The 20,969-nt window shown below is 39.0% G+C and overlaps 1 protein-coding gene across 4 annotated transcripts in view; it reads right to left on the reverse strand.

Annotated features, from left to right (window-relative positions):
• The window catches only part of cntnap2a (contactin associated protein 2a), a 232,632-nt gene that overhangs the window by 116,561 nt on the left and 95,102 nt on the right, over positions 1-20,969 (reverse strand). For all 4 annotated transcript variants that reach the window (XM_077508750.1, XM_077508751.1, XM_077508749.1 and 1 more), the window contains 6 exons: positions 11,916-12,063; positions 6,529-6,581; positions 6,179-6,329; positions 4,334-4,518; positions 2,318-2,464; positions 1,391-1,652 (listed from right to left, as the gene is read on the reverse strand). In XM_077508750.1, the coding sequence (XP_077364876.1) occupies positions 1,391-1,652; positions 2,318-2,464; positions 4,334-4,518; positions 6,179-6,329; positions 6,529-6,581; positions 11,916-12,063 (946 nt within the window). The remainder of the gene's footprint in view (positions 1-1,390; positions 1,653-2,317; positions 2,465-4,333; positions 4,519-6,178; positions 6,330-6,528; positions 6,582-11,915; positions 12,064-20,969) is intronic.

The raw sequence follows: 20,969 nt of genomic DNA on the forward strand, positions 1-20,969 counted from the left end.
AATTGCTACTGCATGAAGGAACAAATTATCCGGATGTGTGCGCGTGCGTGTCCCACCATGTGTCACTATTAAATGCCACTAAGCTTTTAATTTGAAGTCTCCTAACGCTCCCGCGGTGACACTGAAGCTACGAGTCAGCGTGACTCGCTTATTTCACACGTACTAATAACAGAATCAAACTCGGGAAAGCGTGCGCTGCCGTGTGCGAGTGAGCTTATGTATCTGTGTATTCTAGTAATAGTGATGTAATCGCAGGCTCAAGACCAATTAGCCGAGAGGGTAACGCCGTAATAATCCCTACCCCTGGGCGTTGGCCTATTAAAGCAGCAGTGGACAGAATAAATGAGTCTCTTCAGGAAGAGACGGAGGCAGGAAATGAGAGCAAATTAGGGGGACAGAAAATGAGTCAAACAACTTCAAAAGTGATATGTCCAACTTTTTGTGCAGATGTTGAAACTTCAACTATTCCAATTTTTTGACATTCCTACAAAGAAAACAGCTACACTACAATGTTATTCATCATTTTTGTTTCAATTTTCTATTTTCCGTTTTGTTGTTCACGCTCACACACAGTTGTGGTTTCATAACTTCTACACACACACACGAATACAGTGCTTGAAAAAGAATGAAATCATTACTAGAGCTGTTGAACGATTACATTTTTAGTCAGATTAATCACATCTTAGAATTGTGATTAATCGCTTATTTAACTCATTTGCTCCCAATAACGTATAAATACGTTTTAAAAAAAAATGTTTTAAGTGTCCCAAAGACGTATTTATACATCTTTTTTTTAAATGCTAAAGCATACAGAAGGCTTTGATGCAGCCTCTCAACTGCAAAGAACGGTTGCAAAAATGGTAGTTATTACACAAACGGCCAACAGGTGGCAGCAGAGCAAAGGAGATCAACCAGGGCCATGTAGAAAAAAAGCTCAATTACTTACAATTTTAAATAGATTTCTGAAAACTGATGAAACTTAGCTCTCTTCTAATGCTAATTGCTGCAAAACGGAAACAGATAGAAACATACATCGGCCATCCATTTTTCGATTAGATATTGGAAATTAAAACAGAAAATTGCCATTTATGTCATGCAATGCTTTTATAAAAAATATAGGTCTCTCTTTAAAATTATTTGTCATTGTTTTTTTGGGGGAAAATGTATGCATCTAAAGTACTAGTGGTATCCGTACTTGGTATCAGTGACTACTTAAGAGTAATCCCTTATAAAAAAGCCTCCATATTTTGGAACATATAGAAAAAAATGATAGATTCTCAAATAAATAATTCCCAAATGATTTGAAAATGTTTGCAACACCCCAAACTATGATACAAAAAATAATAATAATAATAACTGAATGCCTGCATGCATCCAGATGTTGACTCACCTGATATCAAGTCCACCAAGTCGTGCCTGGCTTCCCGGGTCACGTTGATGCGAACAACCACCTTGCCGTCTTCGAGTGACATTTCCAGAGTTCCATCGTCGAGGTTACTGAAGAGGAGCAGCCCGTGCGGATTCCACGTACGGAACTGAAGACCCACCGAAATGAGGTCGTGAGCCGTCCGACCAGGCAGCTGAAGGAAGCTGGTGGCGTTGAAAAAGACGGGGAAGGCGTGCGTCTCCACACAGGAAAACGAGAGGTTGCGCTGTGAGAATATGGAAATTTACAAATGGAGAGAAAAAAACTGTCAATTGCGAGAAAAGAATAACACCAATAATAATGTGACACTGATGACAACACTTGGTACATAAAAAAAAAAAAAAAAAAGAGCTGGACGGATAAGTGCTTGAGTCTTTCGATTCTGGTAACTAATCTTCGAAAATGCTCAACCGTGCAACCAAAAACCGAATCCTCGGCATTGTATTCGTCTGCTTTTCAAGCAATTCCCGGCGCCTTTGAAATATGACTATTTTGATGAGGAATTAATAGCTGTGTGAGTCAAGGAGGCTTTGAGCTGCAGCTTGAACTCAACTTTGATTGCGTCTTCTTTTGTTCAGGCACTCTTTTGAACTAAGATCAACATAGATCCGCAGAACGTTCGTGAAAAATGAAGCTCGATATATATACTTGAATAGAATATAGAAATGTCCTCAAATAAAAATACTGAATACTTCCCACAATTAATACATATTTGCATTAAAGGTTGTGGGTGAGTGTTGCAGAGCTTCGATTAATATATTGTGAGTTGATGCTAACATCTCATTCAATGCCATTGACGGAAAAAGACGTCAAATGATGCATTTTTGCTGGGATGGCAGTGAATGTGATATAGAAAGATAAAATGTACAATATGAGATGTGCAAGACTCACAAAGCTCGAGGTGTCCAGCTTCTTCCTTCGGGCCAGGTCAGTAATGTTGTCTCCATTGTAGTTGATGCTCTCCATGCAGCCTTTAAAGTTCTTGCGCCCACCTCCTGCTACTGGCTTGCCGCTGTACGGCATCCCCCCGAAGCTCAACTAGTGAGGCAGAAGAGAGGGGGGGGAGAAAAAAAAAAAAAAAAGTTAAATTGTGGAAGACATTTCATGTTTCTGTTAGAGTTTACATTGTTTTGCATTGCAACTACTTTGCGCTGTTTGGATATTATTAGAATAGTAAATCCAGGAAGTGAATTTTATTTGGGAAGAAGACTGGACAACTTGGTGGGGGGGGGTTGCCAAAACCAGTGCAAGTGTTATATTGTTGGTGCACTTTGGTAAATGAAACAATGCCCCCAAAAAGTTGTATCACCTTTTAAATGAGGTCATTAAATGTGCACCATTAATACCCAATTAGTGTGCACCTCTCAGGGAAACCTACCTGTTGTGACCAATCAATGCAGATAGCAAATAACTTAAAACATAACATGGCAGCTGGAGTATTGGGACGACCCATTTAAAATAATTGATATTGAAATTGAGTTTGGGGCACATGGGCAAAAAAAAAAAGAAAGCTAATAAAGACGCAAACAGATAAAGGCGAGATAGAAGCTGGAGGCACACAAGCAAACCTCAAAAAGATGGATTTGATGTATTTCAGATTTTTTATTTATTTTTTCAGATATTGCAGCTGCCTCAGTTGTCGATTTTATATTTGAAGAAAGTTCAGTAGTCTTATCAGAGCCACAGATGGACACACATCCCGGTTGGATTTACTCCCAAGGCTGAAATTAGAGAGGAATTTTCCAGTACTTACACACGCGCACAACAGATGCATAAACACACACACATTTGACTCTGTTATATGGATTTCCCCGAAGATCCCTTAATTGAACGGCTTCACTTTAATTCTTGCCTTGGTTCTCAGTGTCTGACTTAACAGTGGAAGAGATCCGCCTTATCAGCAATAGCTGGTTAGGGTCGCACACGCAAGCACACACGCGTGCACGCATTGGTCTCATGCGCACAATGTACACAAAAGCAAATACAAGCAAGCCTGTAATCACATTGCACACAAACAGCTAGCATCCCTATTACACATTCCCAAAAAAAAAATCTAATAAAAAAAATCAATTTCCTGTTTCAAGTATTATTATGCAAACCCATTGTGCCGCCTTCCATTACTAAGCAACATTAATTATGTGAATGTTATGGATTACCATCATATTAGAAGAGCGTAAAGCCGATATATAATTTCCTAGGTGCTATCATTTTACTCTTGAGATAGCGGAGGTCATCAGTGAGGAGCAAAAAAGTTGGAAAATTTGCATGCAGATAGCCAAGTTTCATCAAAGTATTCAGTTCATTAGGGATTCATTTGCCAGATCTGCTTGTGTTACGCTGAGTCTATTTGAAGTTATTTCCTCAGGAATAATGCCATTATGTTAACGCATTCAAACCCAAAAACGTATAAATATGTTTAATAATTTGTCATTCCCTACCAAAAACATATTTATACGTTTTTTTTTGTGTTTTTCTAAGCTAGAGCACACAGAAGGCTTTGATGCAGCTTCTGACCTGAAGAGGTCGCTTAAAGCAATGTTAGCTATGACAAAAACAGCCAGCAGGTGGCAGCAGAGTATAAGAGATCAACCGTGTTGCAACAACCTCTTTTAACCACTGTTTTCGCCCAGGAATGTGAATATTGATGAAACTTGAACAAACAGATACAAATATACTTTTTTTTTTAACGTATAAAAAAATCTTTCTTTTGGTAGGTTCCATGTTTTTATAGCAATAGAATGCATTCATCTGTGGGCCAAATCAAATCAATCAAAGTCAAAATTCAGTTGATTCCGTGAAAATAGCTGGGAGTGAATGAGTTAATAGTAAAAGAAGACTCAACCATGAAACCAGGAATTATGTCCCCATATGTGGTCAGTATGAGCAACATACATAAAAGTGCACTACCTCATAGTCCAAGTCCAGGTGGTCAAATTCCCCGTTGGTCCTGAAGTGCTGAGTGTGTCTATCCAGGGTGAAATTGACATTACGCCGGTAACGCTCGATCACCACCGAGTGCCAGTGGTTGTCATCCAAGAGGCTGCCCGTTGTCACTGAGGTATGACCCAGAATAGAGCCGTACTGGTTGCTGCCTGCAATTCACGTGACAATTAGGGGTGTTTAAAAAAAATAACATAAATCGATTCGGCAATATATCGCGATATTACATCGCACAATTCTCGAATCGATTCAATAGGTGGCCGAATCGATTTTTAAACATCCATTTTTGCTGGAAAAACATTCACCAAAACGTCTTAGGGTTCACACCTTAAGCATGAAAGAATGTTAATGGTACATAAAGCCTTAATATTTTATTTAAATGCTGTTCAAACATGAAAACAGATTACAACCTGTATAAGACTCAAGTTTCAGATAAATAAATAATACATTTTCATACAAATCTTACACTGTACAAGTTTACTGATTAGTTTTTTTCGAAGTTTGAATAAAAAAAATAAAAAAAAATCACAACAATTGATTTATAAATTCGTATCGGGATTAATTGGTCTCGAATCGAATCGTGACCTATGAATCGTGATATGAATCGAATTGTCAGGTACTAGGCAATTCACACCCCTAGTGACAATAGCGTCAGTGACTGGAAATTCCTTCAGAAACCATTTATAAATGCTGAACCATTATTTTATTGCGCAATGAATATTTTTGCCTAGTTGTAAATAAGCAGTTTCCACTGTCCATTAAAAAGCAGCATTATAATTAGTATAAAGCAAAATAGTTTTTGTTGCTGGAATAGACCAAAAAGAAAGCGCAATGCACGGACGTCATTGTCATGACTTGAGTCATGCTGGAGGCACGTTTGGGTTTTGTGTGCGAGTCATGCAGGAGCAATGTTTGGGTCTTGTTTCATGTCTGGGGTCACGCCTGGGTTAGGTTTGAGTTCATGACCTGTTTAAGTTGAGGTCAAGTGTCCGTTTTGTACTGATGTAACAATCTTCTAGTTTCAAATAGTTTAAGACTATGTGATGTCAAGGATCTTTAATATTATATGATGTTTGGTGATGTCAGGAACTATCTGGAAGAACTTTGTGATGTCAGGAATCTTTCATCGCGCTGCTGGGCCAGTCAGAAAATTCCATGTCAGTACTGGTACTCACATGTCGAGCCACAACCAATCAGACTGATAGACTGTCTATATAAGGGTCTAGAAATGTGTGTGGTCGCCGGATTATTACTGACTGTTCTCTGTGCATCTCTGCAGCCCAAGGGGGCTTGGCGTGTCGTGATTCTCTTCGTTTCGTCAAGTTATGTGAATAAATAGTTAAAACCTTATTTGCCACTGTAGAGACATAAAATAATGTGAAAATGCCGCAGAGAAATCAATGTACAGTATTCAAGTTTTGCTCGTTCAGGGTGTGGGACGGCGTCGCACATACAATTAGTTCCTGTACTCTAAAGATAACGATTCCTCGTGACTAAAGCATGAGCAAAAACAAGGCCCTGTTCAATCAAGGTATTTAAAATATATTTATATGACCAAACCGTTCAGGTTAGAAAAAAAAAGGGTACTGCAGGGGTCTTATTCGTGTTTTAAAAATCGTGTTTTTCTGTGTGTTTACATGGCCGTTCAAAACCCAAATAGAGTTATTGTCTGCATGTAAACGTACTCACTGATAAGATGGAAAATGATTTGGTTGGGTACGGTCAAACAATGTCACTTGTCAGTCACGTTCAATGCTTTAAAAAAAAAAAAAAGAAGAAAGTAAACGTGAATATGTTTGCTGTGCTGCCCACCTAAGTTGATCTGCAGCAGCAGCTTGGCCTTGCGGAGCTCCAAGGTGATGTAGTCCCCCTGCTGCCCCTCGCCATGGAGAATCACCCCCTCGCTCTCCGACGTCTTAAACCGCAGCGCGATCACGTCCTTGATGAGCTTCATCTTCTTCACCTGGACACAATTCACACACAGCGCAACCTCGACTTTGATGCCTACAAAAGGAGAATGAAGTATTGCAGTCGCTTTCGTCATAATAGCATTTTTAAAAGCTGGATTTAAACAAGCTCCCAACTCAAAATGAGGCGCGCACATCAAACATTTTGACCCGCTTTTGTTTCAGTGCACTGAAATGACTGAAAACAAACGTTACCTTAAAACGATACGAGATCACACCCTGTCCATCGAAGTTGATCATGTCTGCCCCTGAAATAGACGGAAATAAATGAGAGATGAAGAGACAATTCTATGAGGGAAGAGAGACCACAGCAACCACTCAATCCCAAAAGGCCATTTGCCACATTACAAGGAATTTGAATTTGTACAATGTGCATCTCGAACTCTACGACTGCTTGTACAAAAGGTGGCAGAGGCAAGATGTGATTTTGAGATCTTCAGAGAAATGAAGTGAGGTATTTGAAGTAGTCTTCAATCTTGGATGACCGCACAGCCTGTTCAAGAGGTCGGAAGTGCGATGTGGGGTTTCCTGTGAGCGGATTGGCAGCGGCACGTTATATTTTTCATGATCAACTACCGAGTGAGGAAAACTCGAAATGTATTCAGAAGGGAGTCGCAGCAGGCTTCCGCCAAAAGGTGGAAAGATTGTGGTCTGCATATGATCAAAAAGACTTGATATGATACTGATTTGAAGGCACTCAAGCCAAGTCTCAAGGGGAGTTATTCATTAAATAAGGCACAGATGGTAAATACCTGTGAACTCTTAATTCTCAGTGCAGTTTTTGGCCCATCCAGTGCTGTAGAAAGTAGTGGAATGTTTGTCAGATGTCGAGCAGGGGTCACCAACCTTTTCACTGCTACAATACATCTCGCATTCTAATTCAAGAAAACGGGCTACCCATTCAAAATCACATTTCTGAAATAACAAATGTGTTCACCTTTACCTTTTAATTACCGTATTTTCCACACTATAAAGGCGCACCTAAAAGCCTTCAATTTTTTTCTTCAAAAGTTGACCTTATAATCCAGTGCGCCTTATATATGGATCAATATTGAGCCACAACACGGGTTCGCTGTCAAGACGCTATCAGTGACCCGGCACGATCGGCAGAAGATCCCGCCATCTTGGATCGCGAGCTAAAGCTAATACTTGACCTCAGAGAAAATAATAAAACAGCAGTTTATTCATTTTGGAGTTGTCAGAAATGTGGTTTGTAATCTAATAATAAAGTTTGACTGACCTATCTGACTGTTTTGTTGACATTCCCTTTAGCGCAGCACCATCTAATGGATGCATAATGTAAACCCAGCCTCTATTTTAGCGCCTTATATATGGAAAAACTTTTAAAATATGTCATTCATTGAAGGTGTGCCTTATAGTGCGGAAAATACGGTATACGTTTTTACTAATAATTAATGGAGTCATTCATGTGAAGACACTGATCCTATCAGTTATGTTTTCATAAACATAAATGATTTAACAAGATAAGAAAAAGAAAGTTATCAATGTGCCATTTACACATGAGGGCAAAATTGCATAAAATAAATGATAATAGCAATAATATTAGTAATAATCGTTTCACTAATGCAAATCAGATACTGTTTTTTGAATTACTTTTAGAAATAAACTCATAAAACAGGTCTGATGATGGTATCCCTAGAATAGATTGGAAATAATTTGACCATAGGGACATGTTCAACCAATGGATACTCTCGAATTAGCATCACTGGTGTCTTCAAACATGCAAACAAACAGTCAGCCTATTTAAAGTAATCACTGTGCTGTTTGGCAGAATGGAGCATAAACACACTAAACATGGACCACAGGAAGAGATCAAAATTATAGACAAACATGTGAAAGGTAAACGCTACAAAAGCTCCATCTTGACTTAAATCTTCCCTTTCCTCTCATTTCTTTCACCCCTTATGGCTCTTTCTATCTGCCTGCTCCTCCTCATCATCGCTCTCGCCATGTTTACGTTGCAGGCTCAGTAGGTGACAGTTTTCCAATGGCTTCATGAGGTATCGTACATTTAGCCCGGCTGCGCGATGACACGTGGGGAACTTAATGGGGACTTGAGAGTTCTGCAAACTGCCGACTCCTGGCTGATGAAGAGCGTGAGAGGGGGGCAGAGATGTTGACCTACCGTTGAGTTGGTGGGGGCTTACTGGGGTCATATTACCTCTTGGACTCGAGCCAGGCTTCATATAGCAACAGCAAGCATATATGATGACCAAGGGTTTCGGATCTTTACTGCAGAGAATTAATATTTTGGGATCAAATCGCTCGCAAAACATACTATTTGTTTATTAAACTTGGGAGAACCTATTATCACAAATTTTATTGACCAGCACATTAAAAATGTTGATACCATGTTACAGTATTTATTTCCACTGCTATTTAATGGGAAATTGTCTTTTTTTTTTTTTTTTTTTTTTTTTTTTTTTTAGTTAAATTGAATAACTGACAATGAAAAGAATAAAAACACTTAATCACACAAACTAAACAGATAAAATTGTAAATGTTTGTGGCAAAATTAAGATATTTGTCATCATTAATATTACATTTGTATTAGGGTCACCGACGGATAAGTTTGTCCGATGATGCCCATTTTATGAATTATCATGTGGTGCAACCAAAAAGATATAACAAATTTGGGACTTTTATTTTGAAATAGCTACATTTAAAGACAAGAGTTTTTATCATCCACAAGACATTCAAAAAAAAAAAAAAAAAAAAAAAAAAAAAAACACATGGGCGCATGTATCAAGTTTGTACTGTCACACAAGTATGTTAAAAAAAAAAAAAAAAAAAGTTACCCACTTTTAGCAACTGGTGTTTGTGGCCATATTTGGACATCATGTGTTATGACCTGGAAAAATTATTTTTTTTTTCCCAAGAAATATATATTTTCATCATAATTTTGCGTAGCTAGCTAGCTTGTTTTGTTTAGATGGCTAATTGTTAGCCTCATAACTTCGATTAAATTGGAAAATATGTGGTTGGGCCAACCATCATCTCGTGCGAACATTGTAGAACGCTTTGCATGATAGATGTGTGTCCTAAATTAAAGATGCCCTAAATTGTAGACAATAACAAATAACAAAGAATAAATATTTGATGTGTTTTTATAATAAAATAACTGAAATCCTTATCCGTCAATGACCCATTAATATACACTATACTGAAAATCATGTTTTTTTTTTGCATACTTTTCTAATGTCTTATTTTAGGTAAAGATACTGATCACTAAGACATCCTCAAATTCTACTTACATTATGCCATTTGCAATTTATAAATACAAATAATTAGTTTGCCTCGACTTCTATTCCTTTTTTTTTTTTTTTTTTCAATTTCCTGACTAGTCTGTGCAGTAATTGATTTTTGGCTGATCCTTTGTTCATCAAAATGGAAATGAGCATCTCACAGCACGTTGGATCATGACTCCTTTTTAGCCTCCAGCTCCGACACACACAAAAACAGACCCGCTGTTCAGTGCCATGGCCCACATGAGTCACAATATGCCGCGGAACTCAATTATCATACGTACGCAAAACCTCAGAATTTACATCGACAACTAACATACACATTTTGGCAATTATGCAAGTAAGTTATTGTTTTAAGCACGTAAAAAATCGAGTTAAGTTGACTCGCAGGGACGTGCAGGGGGTGGGGTTGGGTATGGGCTATGGGTGCCTTTTTTGGCACGGATGCCCGAAGTGACCCTTTGTTTTTGTTTTTTGTTTTTTGTGTGCGTGCAAGTCATTTTGTTAACACATTCACTGCCAGCCCAGCAGAAATGCATCATTTGACGTCTTTTTCCGTCAATGGCAGTGAATGAATTAATTATTATTGTGATATCTTTGGTCACGAGATCCTTGAAGTTGACGTTACACGACGAGACGCGCTCTCATTCAAAGCCGGCAGTAAGTTGAAGCAGCTTATCCATCCATCCATTTTCTTGACCGGTTATCTTATTTCAGGTGACTTCAGGTGGAAGCCAGATTACACACCGGACTGGTCACCGCGCTTCACCCCATCTGAGAACTGAATTTCCTGCCTGCTCGGCATTCATTGATTTACATAACACACAACACACATTTTATTATCACGTCAAGCAGTAAGACAACGACACGTCATAATGTGCATCCAACTGTTTTGTAATTGACTTGTTTTCCAGGTATGCTTTTCCAACTTTTTACTCGCAAAATTGCTGGTGTTTGACAGGCAGCTCCGCCGCTGTGTACATTATTGATCGCTCCAGCCTTAAGAATGACTGATAGATTTTGTTGAGGTTCACGAGTCTCCCTATACGATTGACTGACGAAGACGACTGCTAGATTTGTTTGGAAAGTTTTGCTTTTCTGTTAATTCTATCTTTATTGAACGAATAGCAGAATGATCATTATGCTTCTGGCAAATGGAGTAAGTGCATTAGATTTGAAATAATTCTATTTCGATTGGTTTTGCGGAGTAGGAGGAACAGAGCAGCAGCAGGAGAAATACTGTTGCCAACTTTGCGAGAGATTTATTGATTTTTTTTGGGGCCCCTTTGGTGATTTCCTTTCTAACGAGTGACAAATCTAGCAAGCTTTTGGACATACGCTTGCTACTTTCCACAGAAGAGAGTCAACATTGCTGCCCCACGGGCACATCTCTATCTGCATCTACTCTGGTCACTCCCTTCTTCTTTTTCTTACTACACTTTTCACGATTTTGTATGCAAAGCCACAGCGTCAGCACACATTATTTTATTTATTTATTTTTTTACAGGAAATTTAATGGCATTTGTTAACATTTGAGATGTTTTAAAGTTGTGGTTTTGATTTTGGGAAGTTCATTGGCAGGATACTTAACTAATTTACTCCCAATAACGTATAAATACGTTATTTTTTATGTTTTATTTTTTTTAATGCTAGAGCATACAGAAGGCTTTGATGCAGCCTCTCAACTGCTAAGAACAGTTGCAGAAATGGTAGTTATTACACAAATGGCCAGCAGCTGGCAGCAGAGCAAAGGAGATCAACCAGGGCCATGTAGAAAAAAAGCTCAATTCCTTACAATTTTAAATAGATTTGTGAAAACTGATGAAACTTAGCTCTCTTCTAATGCTAATTGCTGCAAAACAGAAACAGATAGAAACATGCTTTTTTTTTTTTTCCTGATGAAAGAAGAGACTAATCTTTCTTTTGATAGGTTCCGTGCTTTTATAGCAATTGAACACGATATTCTGTGGGCCTTGCAAAATCAGTCAAAATTCAGTAAAACAGCCGGGGAGCGAACGGGATTATTGCTTCTGTGAAAATGGCGGCGAGTGAATAAGTTAACAGGGATAATAACTAATAGATGTTGTTTAGATGTTTGTTTGTGTTGAACTGATTTTATTGAAGAGTAGATTAATTATGCACTTGATTCAATCTCATCTAGTTTGCAGTTTGAATGGAAAACTAAGAGCTATCCTTAAATGATTCTTGGTTGAACATACCGTACAAAGTTAATATGAGTTAAAAAAACAAAACAAAACAAGATTAAGATCATACTGAACAAATGCGTGCATGCTCGTGTCCACAATGCGTACTTACAGTACCAGCAGCCGTAGACTTCTATTCGTAGACCAATCCTGCCCTCTTTGCTCCATTCCAGGGGGACGAGCCTCAGGAAGCGAGCCACAATTCCGTGCTGCAGCTCGTGTCGTATTGCACTCTCGGAGTTTGAGTTTCCAGAGAAGGCCTGTGCACATAAACGCAGAGACACGCGATGAAATTAAATACATCAAAGCCGCGCGCCTACGGTCAAACAAGAGACTTTGGGGAGCTAAGAGCAAAAAGTATTTGTTCCGCTCACCACATCCTGCCCCGAGGAGGCACACACTCACAAAACATACAACATAATTATGAGTCTATATGAGTATTATTATGCCACGAGACAGTCTGACTGTAGGGGATTTGAAGAGGAAATTGTGCCTTGTTGGACTCAAAGCACACGTAAGAAACTCTCCGTTCTATTTCCGCACTTAAAATAGCTCCCTGAAGACGAAATGGGTGCCTGGAGCTGACGGGGTTGACAGTCCCTTGGCCTATTAGACCTGAGTGGTTTGAGCAGTTCAACCTTGAAGACACTTATTAAGACTGCCCACTTCCTCATTAGCAACCTGAAGACAAAACATTTTTTCTTGATTTTTTTTTTCCTCACCCTGCGACTGTGGCGCTCTGTATGCTCTGCTCAACAAGTGCGTGTCGAGATCTTTGAAGGCACCTGCGCCTTCAGAGTTGAAAAGTGGGCAGATATAAACAACAACGTAAACTTGACAATGTGCAATTTCGGCAGAAATTGTGTGGGAATGCTGAAAAGCTGAATGCTAAGATTTTAATGTCTGTGCTTCAATTGAGAGATAAATTATGTGAAAATCACACATTTTTAATTGTATTTAAATGGCAAATGAATAAAAAGAATCTGTCTAAGGTGGGATTTAATTATTTCAGTGAAATTATAATCTATTTCTTGACATGATAACCAGTTGGTATTTAACCATGGAATGTACTAAAATGTGGTCCAAGCGGGGTCTGGACCCTGGTGCTCCGTGGTGTGAGGTAATTCCACTAAGCAAATTCGGTCCTTGAGGGCCTGAGTGCTGCAGGTTTTGGATGTTTCCCTTCTCCAACACAGCTTATTGATATATGATCAGCTCATCAGCAAGCTCTGCATAAGCCTGATAACGATCCTGTATGATTGGAATCAGCTTGTGTTGGGAAGAGGGAAACCTCCAAAATCTGCAGGACTCCGGCACTCGATGACCACGTTTGTCCACCTCTGCTCGAAGCACCGACCTCACTTGACTTGTTCAACTTCGTGGCTAATTGGCGTATTTATTTTTGAAAGTGTCATCTGGTGCTGAAATGCATTAAATCATTTCAGTGAAATGATGGACGGATAGATCTCATCCATTTCCTGATATGATAGTCAGTTGGTATCAAAGCATCGAATGTACTAAAATGTGGTCCATGCAGGGTTTGAACCCAGGTTCTCTGTGGTGGCAGGTAATTGCTCGAAGCGCTAACCTTGTTCTAATTCATGGCTAATGGACTTAAAAATAAAATAAAATAAAAAATCCTTTGATGCACCAAAACAATCAGAATTCTGTGGTTAGACTAGAACATATTGGAAAAATAAAATAAATAAATAAAAAACAATTGACTTGACTTTCCATTAAAAGAAGCTATTTTGGCATCAGTGGGCAAATGGAGATATGACAATAAGGCAACTACAGCCAACCTACAGCCACATCTCCTGAAAACATAAAACCATAATATTTGTGCATACCAATAACTGAACATACATCTTGTCTCAGTTGACTCATAATTTGATTTACTCAATGCAAAACCTGGATCTCTTTAATTAAACACAAAACTGATATAACTCAATATGAAGCCACAACTTATTCTTTTGGATTTATGGCAATAGATTTATTTGATTTTATGCCATCTGATAGGTGAGCATTTAATGGTTCTCCCAGTAACTAATACCTCATAGTTGCTGGCATATATACTGTAAATAAACATAGATACATCTTTCAGAGGAAAATAAATAAATAAATCCCACAGACTTTCATCCGCCTACATTTCGTATACATGCATACTCAAGAGTGTTTTGGCATAAAGTTTTGGTTGAATGCAGTTGTAAAAACTCAATAGCCGAAAAGACGAGACAAAAGACAGCCATGTGTTTTTCCAGATAAGATGCATAGCAGAAGAGGAGAGGAGGGAAACAGACACTGCTTTCAAATGACTCCACACGGATCCACGTACAGTACTGCATGCTCCCCGAACGATAACCTATCTCCACGGGGAAGTTCAAACTAAGCTCACAGCTACTCGACATGCGCGGTCCCCAAAACAGCGATGAGGTATTTCTGTTTTCGGTCTCCCTGGTGCCTTTCCTTCTCTTTTATTTTGAACATTTCTATTTACCCAGGAAAGGTTAACTGAGCATACGAATGCACGCAAATTGTGTATTAGTGCTCTGCTTCACTTTCCCGCAGCTGTTTATGGCTCTTTGGGGAGCCACTTTGCTATGTTTGATGCTGTATGTTTAGGTGAATGGTTTCAATTCTCCCTCAGAGGCACACTGACACAAGGAAACGGACTCGATAACAACTCGTTTGTGTGTGAGCCACCCGGGTTATTTAAAAAAAAAAAATGGATTCCATAATGCAATCCAAGCACTATACAAAATAAAATAATGTAACATGTCTCCTTTACAAATGTAACATTCTTACTTTACTTTTAGATTACTTTCATACGTGCATCCATCCATTTTCTTGACCACTTTTTCCTCACAAGGGTCGTGGGGGGTGCTGGAGCCCACCTCAGCTGGCTCTGGGCAGTAGGCGGGGCACACCCTGGACTGGTTGCCAGCCAATCGCAGGGCACACTTCAGACAAACAACCATCCACACTCACAAGCACACCTAGTGGCAATTTGGAGCGCCCAATTAACCTGCCATGCATGTCTTTGGAATGTGGGAGGAGACCGGAGTACCCGGAGAAGACCCACGCGGGCACGAGGAGAACATGCAAACTCCACCCAGGAAGGCCGGAGCCTGGACTCGAACCCGAGTCCTCAGAACTGGCAGGCGGACGTGCTAACCAGTCATCCAGCCCATATTTAAATTAAAAAAAAAAAAAAAAAAAAAAAAAAAAAAAAAAATTTTGCTTTCCAGAAAAAAATCAATAAATAAAAAATATTCACATATGAATTGCGGGCGTTGGCCAATAGCCTGCTAGCTCTTCTATGGTAACAAGCAGCCCAAACGGTTTGGACAGCTCACATATTTCTTTGTAACGGTTATTTAAAATGAATGAATAAATCTTCCAGTGAATACGATCCACTTTGTAAAACTGTCATCATCCATTCCATTCACATCACTTTTGACTGACTGCACTACGACCAACACGTTACGCAGCCAGCCAATGACCTATGTCGTTTGCTACTTTATGTGGGACAAGCAATTGTGGTTCACTAAGCAAGATTGTGACCAGTTATTTTGTGACCAAAAATTTTGCCTTTGCGTGTAAATGTATTCAATGTGCACACCCAGGCAAGATACTGCTACTACACTTTGCTGTCCACTCAGCTTAAAGCCACTTTTTTTTTTTTTCAGTTTGAGAAACATTTGCAAATGTCTCAACTTTGTATATTTCTTTGGAATATGGCAGACTGATTGCAAAATACCGCTTTTGTCCAGCCCACTCATTCCTTTTACAACGGAAAATAGGAAAAACACTATTTTTTTTAAACCTCAACTCAAAAGCTCCATCCCCAGTCTCTACAACCCAATGATTTCCTGCCTTTATTTGTCTATTGTGTCCATCCCACAATTCAGCACTTATCTTGGCTTGGCTGAATGAACAGTCCAATTCAGAAGCATTCTAATGCAGAGCAGAGCGGCAGGAGCAAGAAAAAAGGACACAAGAGTGGAATGATGAAGATGAGAAAGGCAAAAGAACTCACACTTTTTGGGAAAAAAAAAAAAAAAAAAAAAAGTCTGCTTAGTGGACCATTTAATCGCCCCTGCTCCAAAGTCGAATCATTTACCAGCACTTAAAAAAAAAAAGGAATTGGTGTCCATGCAAGTGTGTCCACCATAGGAGCCTTTTTAAACCAAATATAAACAATAAATTCCAGCCCTATGTGGAAACCAAAGCACAAGTGAACATTTTAAGGGTCAATTCTTTGACTTTGCTTTGCTATGTTGTGAATCCTGAGTTGAGTACATTTTATTCATTATTTGTCACAGGTATTGTTCAAGATGTTGAAATCTACAGATGTCATAAACGGAACATGCTGAGTTTGAACAAGTGCTGACTGCCTTTCTAGCAGTCAAGGAAAAGCAAACATAAGGAGAAGTGTGCAAAGTAGTGTCGGATGAACCGGAACAAGCAAATAAAACAGATGGTCAACAAACAAGAAGGAGAAAAGCGTGATACTGTTTGTTTAAACTTGCCAATGTTGCCACTCAGGCTACATTTGAACATAAGCTTTTACTTATTGAGCAGGATATCTCAGCGCCCTCTTTTTGTTTAACATTAGAGAGAATCTCCAGGCGGAAGAAAAAAAAGAAAAGAAAAGACTGAAAGGCCTTTCCTGGCATTTGATTGTTGTAGCTGGAACAGCCAAGCGCTCGAGACCGCTCCGGACACACGCCCATTGTGTGCAACCTTCCCGAACAGTGCCAGGGGAAATCACTGTGGCCTGGTCTGGTCTTTTGTTTTTATCGACAAGTGTATGGGACAAAGCAGGGCTATAGAAGAAATTGCAGTTTCCGCGAAGCTCCGAGGATGCCGTTTGTACATAGGCTATGTTGTGCCAAGAAAACTGGACAAACTGTGGTTACACCATATTTAATGGAGCACCACCAATAGAGCCAGAGATGTCATACATTCTACTGGATCATTTTAACGCTTATGAGTTGCTTAATCCAAAAGTTCTCTTCTTTTTTTTTTTTTTTTTAGAGCAGGTGCAAGAATGTACAGTTTGCTTTGCTGTATGCGAGTTGAGTATGGACGACAGACTGAAACAGTGCTGAGTTCTAAGTTCGGTTATTGTGTTCACACCTGGCCATAAAAATTGGATACAAAACAAACCAAATGATCTAAAGTGTGAAGAAAACAAAACAAAAGAGCAAAGCAAATTATCACCAGAATCATAACTTTTTGAGAAATTTCTGGGACCCGAACTTCTAGTGATGGATTGGATTGGGATCAACACTGTACCACATTTTTTTTTTGTTCCTACCAAAATTATACGAGAATATAAACCAATTTAGTATAGTCCTCACATAACTTTAAATCGTGTGCCTGTGGCGCTACAAGAGGAAATTCACACATTTATTGTTACTGGCATATAGAAAGTGCAAATTCTCCATATAATTGCTCCATTGTTACTTGGCTTTTGCTTAAAAAAAAAAAAAACAATCAAAAGATGAGTGATTGACAATATGATTAGGTAGCCAAATCTATCTGAGGGATTCACACAATAGAAAAAGCTAAACAAAGATCAGATTGGCATGCCGGATGAAAAGATAAGCTTGGAGAAAAAGCAACAGAATTCAGTCCACTGGAGCAGAAATCCAGGTATGTGATTTATCAGAAAACACTCTGCAGCTCGTCTAACTTAATTAGTAAACCACCACTGAGACGCACACTATTCAAGACTTCACTATTCATTTACCTGACAAAGCACAGTCAAGCAGTGAGAACGCACAACTTATTCACGTTTAGACACAAACCTGCCCGAAGCGCATCAACACTTGCGCCTTCAAACACGCACGGCTTATTTTGTATACAGTCACACTTTATTGTGTTGTATTTGGGGAACCTTCTTGCAAAACAGTCTACCTGACTTGAACATTTCAGATGTTTATCACTTAACAATACCCAGCTGTTTCGTTGACCTAAAAACTGGTTCAAGCTCGACATTTGAAGATCTCTTACCGACGAATTAAACACATTGAGAACGTTTTTGCCGACATGTATTGCAGTGACATCCACATAGAACTTGGCAGTTGACACCCCTACGACAGTTTGGAAGGTCCTTATGTATATTGTGAAGCAATAAGGGACCCAAAACAGAACCTTGAGGCACGCCCCAAGTTATTTGAACACAGAATAGACCTGACGTCTCTCACTTGAACACACTGTTCAGAAACGTTATCAACATAGGCACTGTTGTTGAATTATAACGGTCAAAATCTACTCGAATATACTCAACCTTCGCCTAATTTAAATTGGTGTACAACACAGATAGTGACCAATAAATTCAACGGGAAGGGACGGAAAAGGCAATTCATGCGGAAACCAAAGCATGCATAAAAGAGGAATGTCACGAGCACAGGCAAACATAAGGAACAACGAGTAGAGCGTAAAAGTGTTTTGAAAGGGAGGACAGTGTAAGACAAGGCGGAGTTGGCAGTAGGCACCGACCAGAACAAAAATATACATGAAAGTAAGCAAGCATCTAAATGTTCAGACAAGACAAAGAAGAATTGCATCTTTGCTGCACCACTGAATTTGTTCCATAAACACTTATAGATTCAGGGATGTACTTTATAGACCACCTGTGGATATGTGGAAATTAAAGTCTGCGTCGAGCAATGACACACGCATTAGTTGCACTGAGGCGGCTTTGGAGGATGCTGAGAGCTTTCATGGTAACTATTATTCACTTGCTTTCTGCCCCGTTTTCTTTTGAGCGCGGGCCAAATGGATCAGAGGCCAGCTGACAAGATAACAAGGACACTGATGTGTTTCCTAGAGCAGATGCTTGAAACATTATTTGGGCTTCGGCGTCTCTGCTCATCTCAAAATATCTCCACCAACATCCCATCCCCTTCCTGACTGGTAAAAAAAACAAAAAAAAACATCACCAGTGGATTATTTTGATGAGGAAAATGCATTTACAGTAAGTGCTACCTTGATTTATGCCGTGGTTAAAAGCAAATACTTTATATGGGCAATATTTAATTAATAAAAACAAATGTTGCAGGAATTGAACACATTTCACAGACAAAGAATCACATTGATGTATATTTGTAGCAAAAGGAAGGAAAAATACATCCGATAATCGTTTTGAGTTCGACTAAGCCGCAAAATACATGTAGGACCATTTTTCATTGTATGCTGACGAAGCATTATTAATGTGTCCCCGTTTTGATGCACGATCGGCTTAAGACTTGTGGCTCCGGCTGTGCTGGTTTATTAGATACATATATTACTGTCAGGTGGCCTGGTTGACTTACAGCTTCAAGCTTCTCATCCATGAGGAAACAACAGCGGAAAAGACTAAGGCCATGCTGGAATTAGCTGGGCCGAACCTATGAAAGGAAAAGTAAGTTATTAGAATGAAACGATGTTTAATATGCAGCGTTTGTTATTTTCCCATGCCCTAAAGAGTTTCTGTTTCATATTTAGGTGCTCATCACGCCACTAAGACTTGCAATGCTTAACTCATTTGCTCCCAAAGACGTATTTATACGTTTGTTTGTTTTTTTTTATGCTAGAACATACAGAAGGCTTTGATGCAGCCTCTGAACTGAAGAGAACGCTTGAATCAAAAGTAGTTATTACAAAAACGGCCAGCAGAGTATAAGAGATCAACTGGGGCCATGTTGCAAAAAGCTCTTTTCCCCACTGTTTTAAACACATTTGTGAATAATGATGAAACTTAGCTATATTCCAATGCTAATTGCTGCAAAACGGAAGCATAAAAATATACTTTTTTTTTTTTTTCATAATGAAAGAAGAGATGCTAAACCTTTTGGTAGGTTCCATGTTTTTATAACAAATAGAACACAAAATTCTGTGGGCCTTGCAAAATCAGTCAAATTCCAGTAAAACAGCTGGGAGTGAATGAATTAAAAGTGAAGATACAAATGGGCAAAAATAGGTTGAGAACTCCCAGTAACCATAAATATGAAATCAATTAAAAGTGTACTTGCAGAGGCTATTTTTAAACTCATAATAATAAAAAACGTATATTGTCATTAATATCTATAAAAGTGTGTTGCAACTTTGCATCAACAGGAAGATGCCAGTCTCAGGGTGACAGCATACTAGAGAATGGTGCAAAATAATGTGTTTCCTCAAAATTGTCATGGAGATGAATAGGAAAGTCCACAAAAACAATCAACGCGTGTAACCAACATGTTCCAATAGTGTGCAGCTTCTTGTTACTGTCAACCTATTCAATGTTGCAAACGGTGTTTAAATGACCAGACTCATCCGTCAATGTCATTATGATTCTGCAGTTTCACAAAACCAATTATGAACTGTTTATCGGTGATCTTCCTCGGGGAATCGCTGAGCCAATACAGTGACATTGTCTGTATGAAAGGACATTCATTCCTTGGGAGTAATGCTAACTTATCAGGCCCACTTCTGATCAGCAGCGATGGAGACACAAAATCTGGGTTAGCATGCTAATTCTTTCCTCCTCAATTTTCATGCAAACACTGTATGATAAGTTATTTGGGTGACCCAGTTACAGCCTAAATAAATACAATGGTGTTTTTCTAGCTAGCTAGTGCTAAGCTAACCTGTCCGTCATCCAAATGGCCAAATTCCCTTTGAATGCTGCCGAGACAGCGTGAGAGGCCAGCAATGAAGTAACCCCCCCCAAAAAAAGGTGTTGATACACTGCCTAACTGGGCTTGATTGACTGACTGCCAAACAGTTCAATGTAATGCTCATTAGCCGGATAAATATTCCCATACACTCACAAATGCCTCTGGGCAAACACTTCCATTGTAGCTACTCGAACGTAGTAGCACTGTGTGCACTGTCCACATACATATGTCACGCTGAGATCCGGATGCCATTCAAATATCTCTCAATATTCTATGTCCCGTCCTTACGCAAATCCGAAAATAAAACCGAAAATTCAGACGTGCGGACAATTCGCATCTAATATATATATATATATATATATATATATATATATATATATATATATATATATATATATATATATATATATAATGTCCTTGTATTTGATGTATTTGTGCATATAAGAGGCAATGAATGTGAAAAGCAAAGTGTACATACATTATGTGTTGTGTCATACATAAAAAGCAAGCAGTAG

The sequence above is a fragment of the Festucalex cinctus genome, chromosome 20 (assembly GCF_051991245.1).
Source record: "Festucalex cinctus isolate MCC-2025b chromosome 20, RoL_Fcin_1.0, whole genome shotgun sequence".
Taxonomy (NCBI): domain Eukaryota; kingdom Metazoa; phylum Chordata; class Actinopteri; order Syngnathiformes; family Syngnathidae; genus Festucalex; species Festucalex cinctus.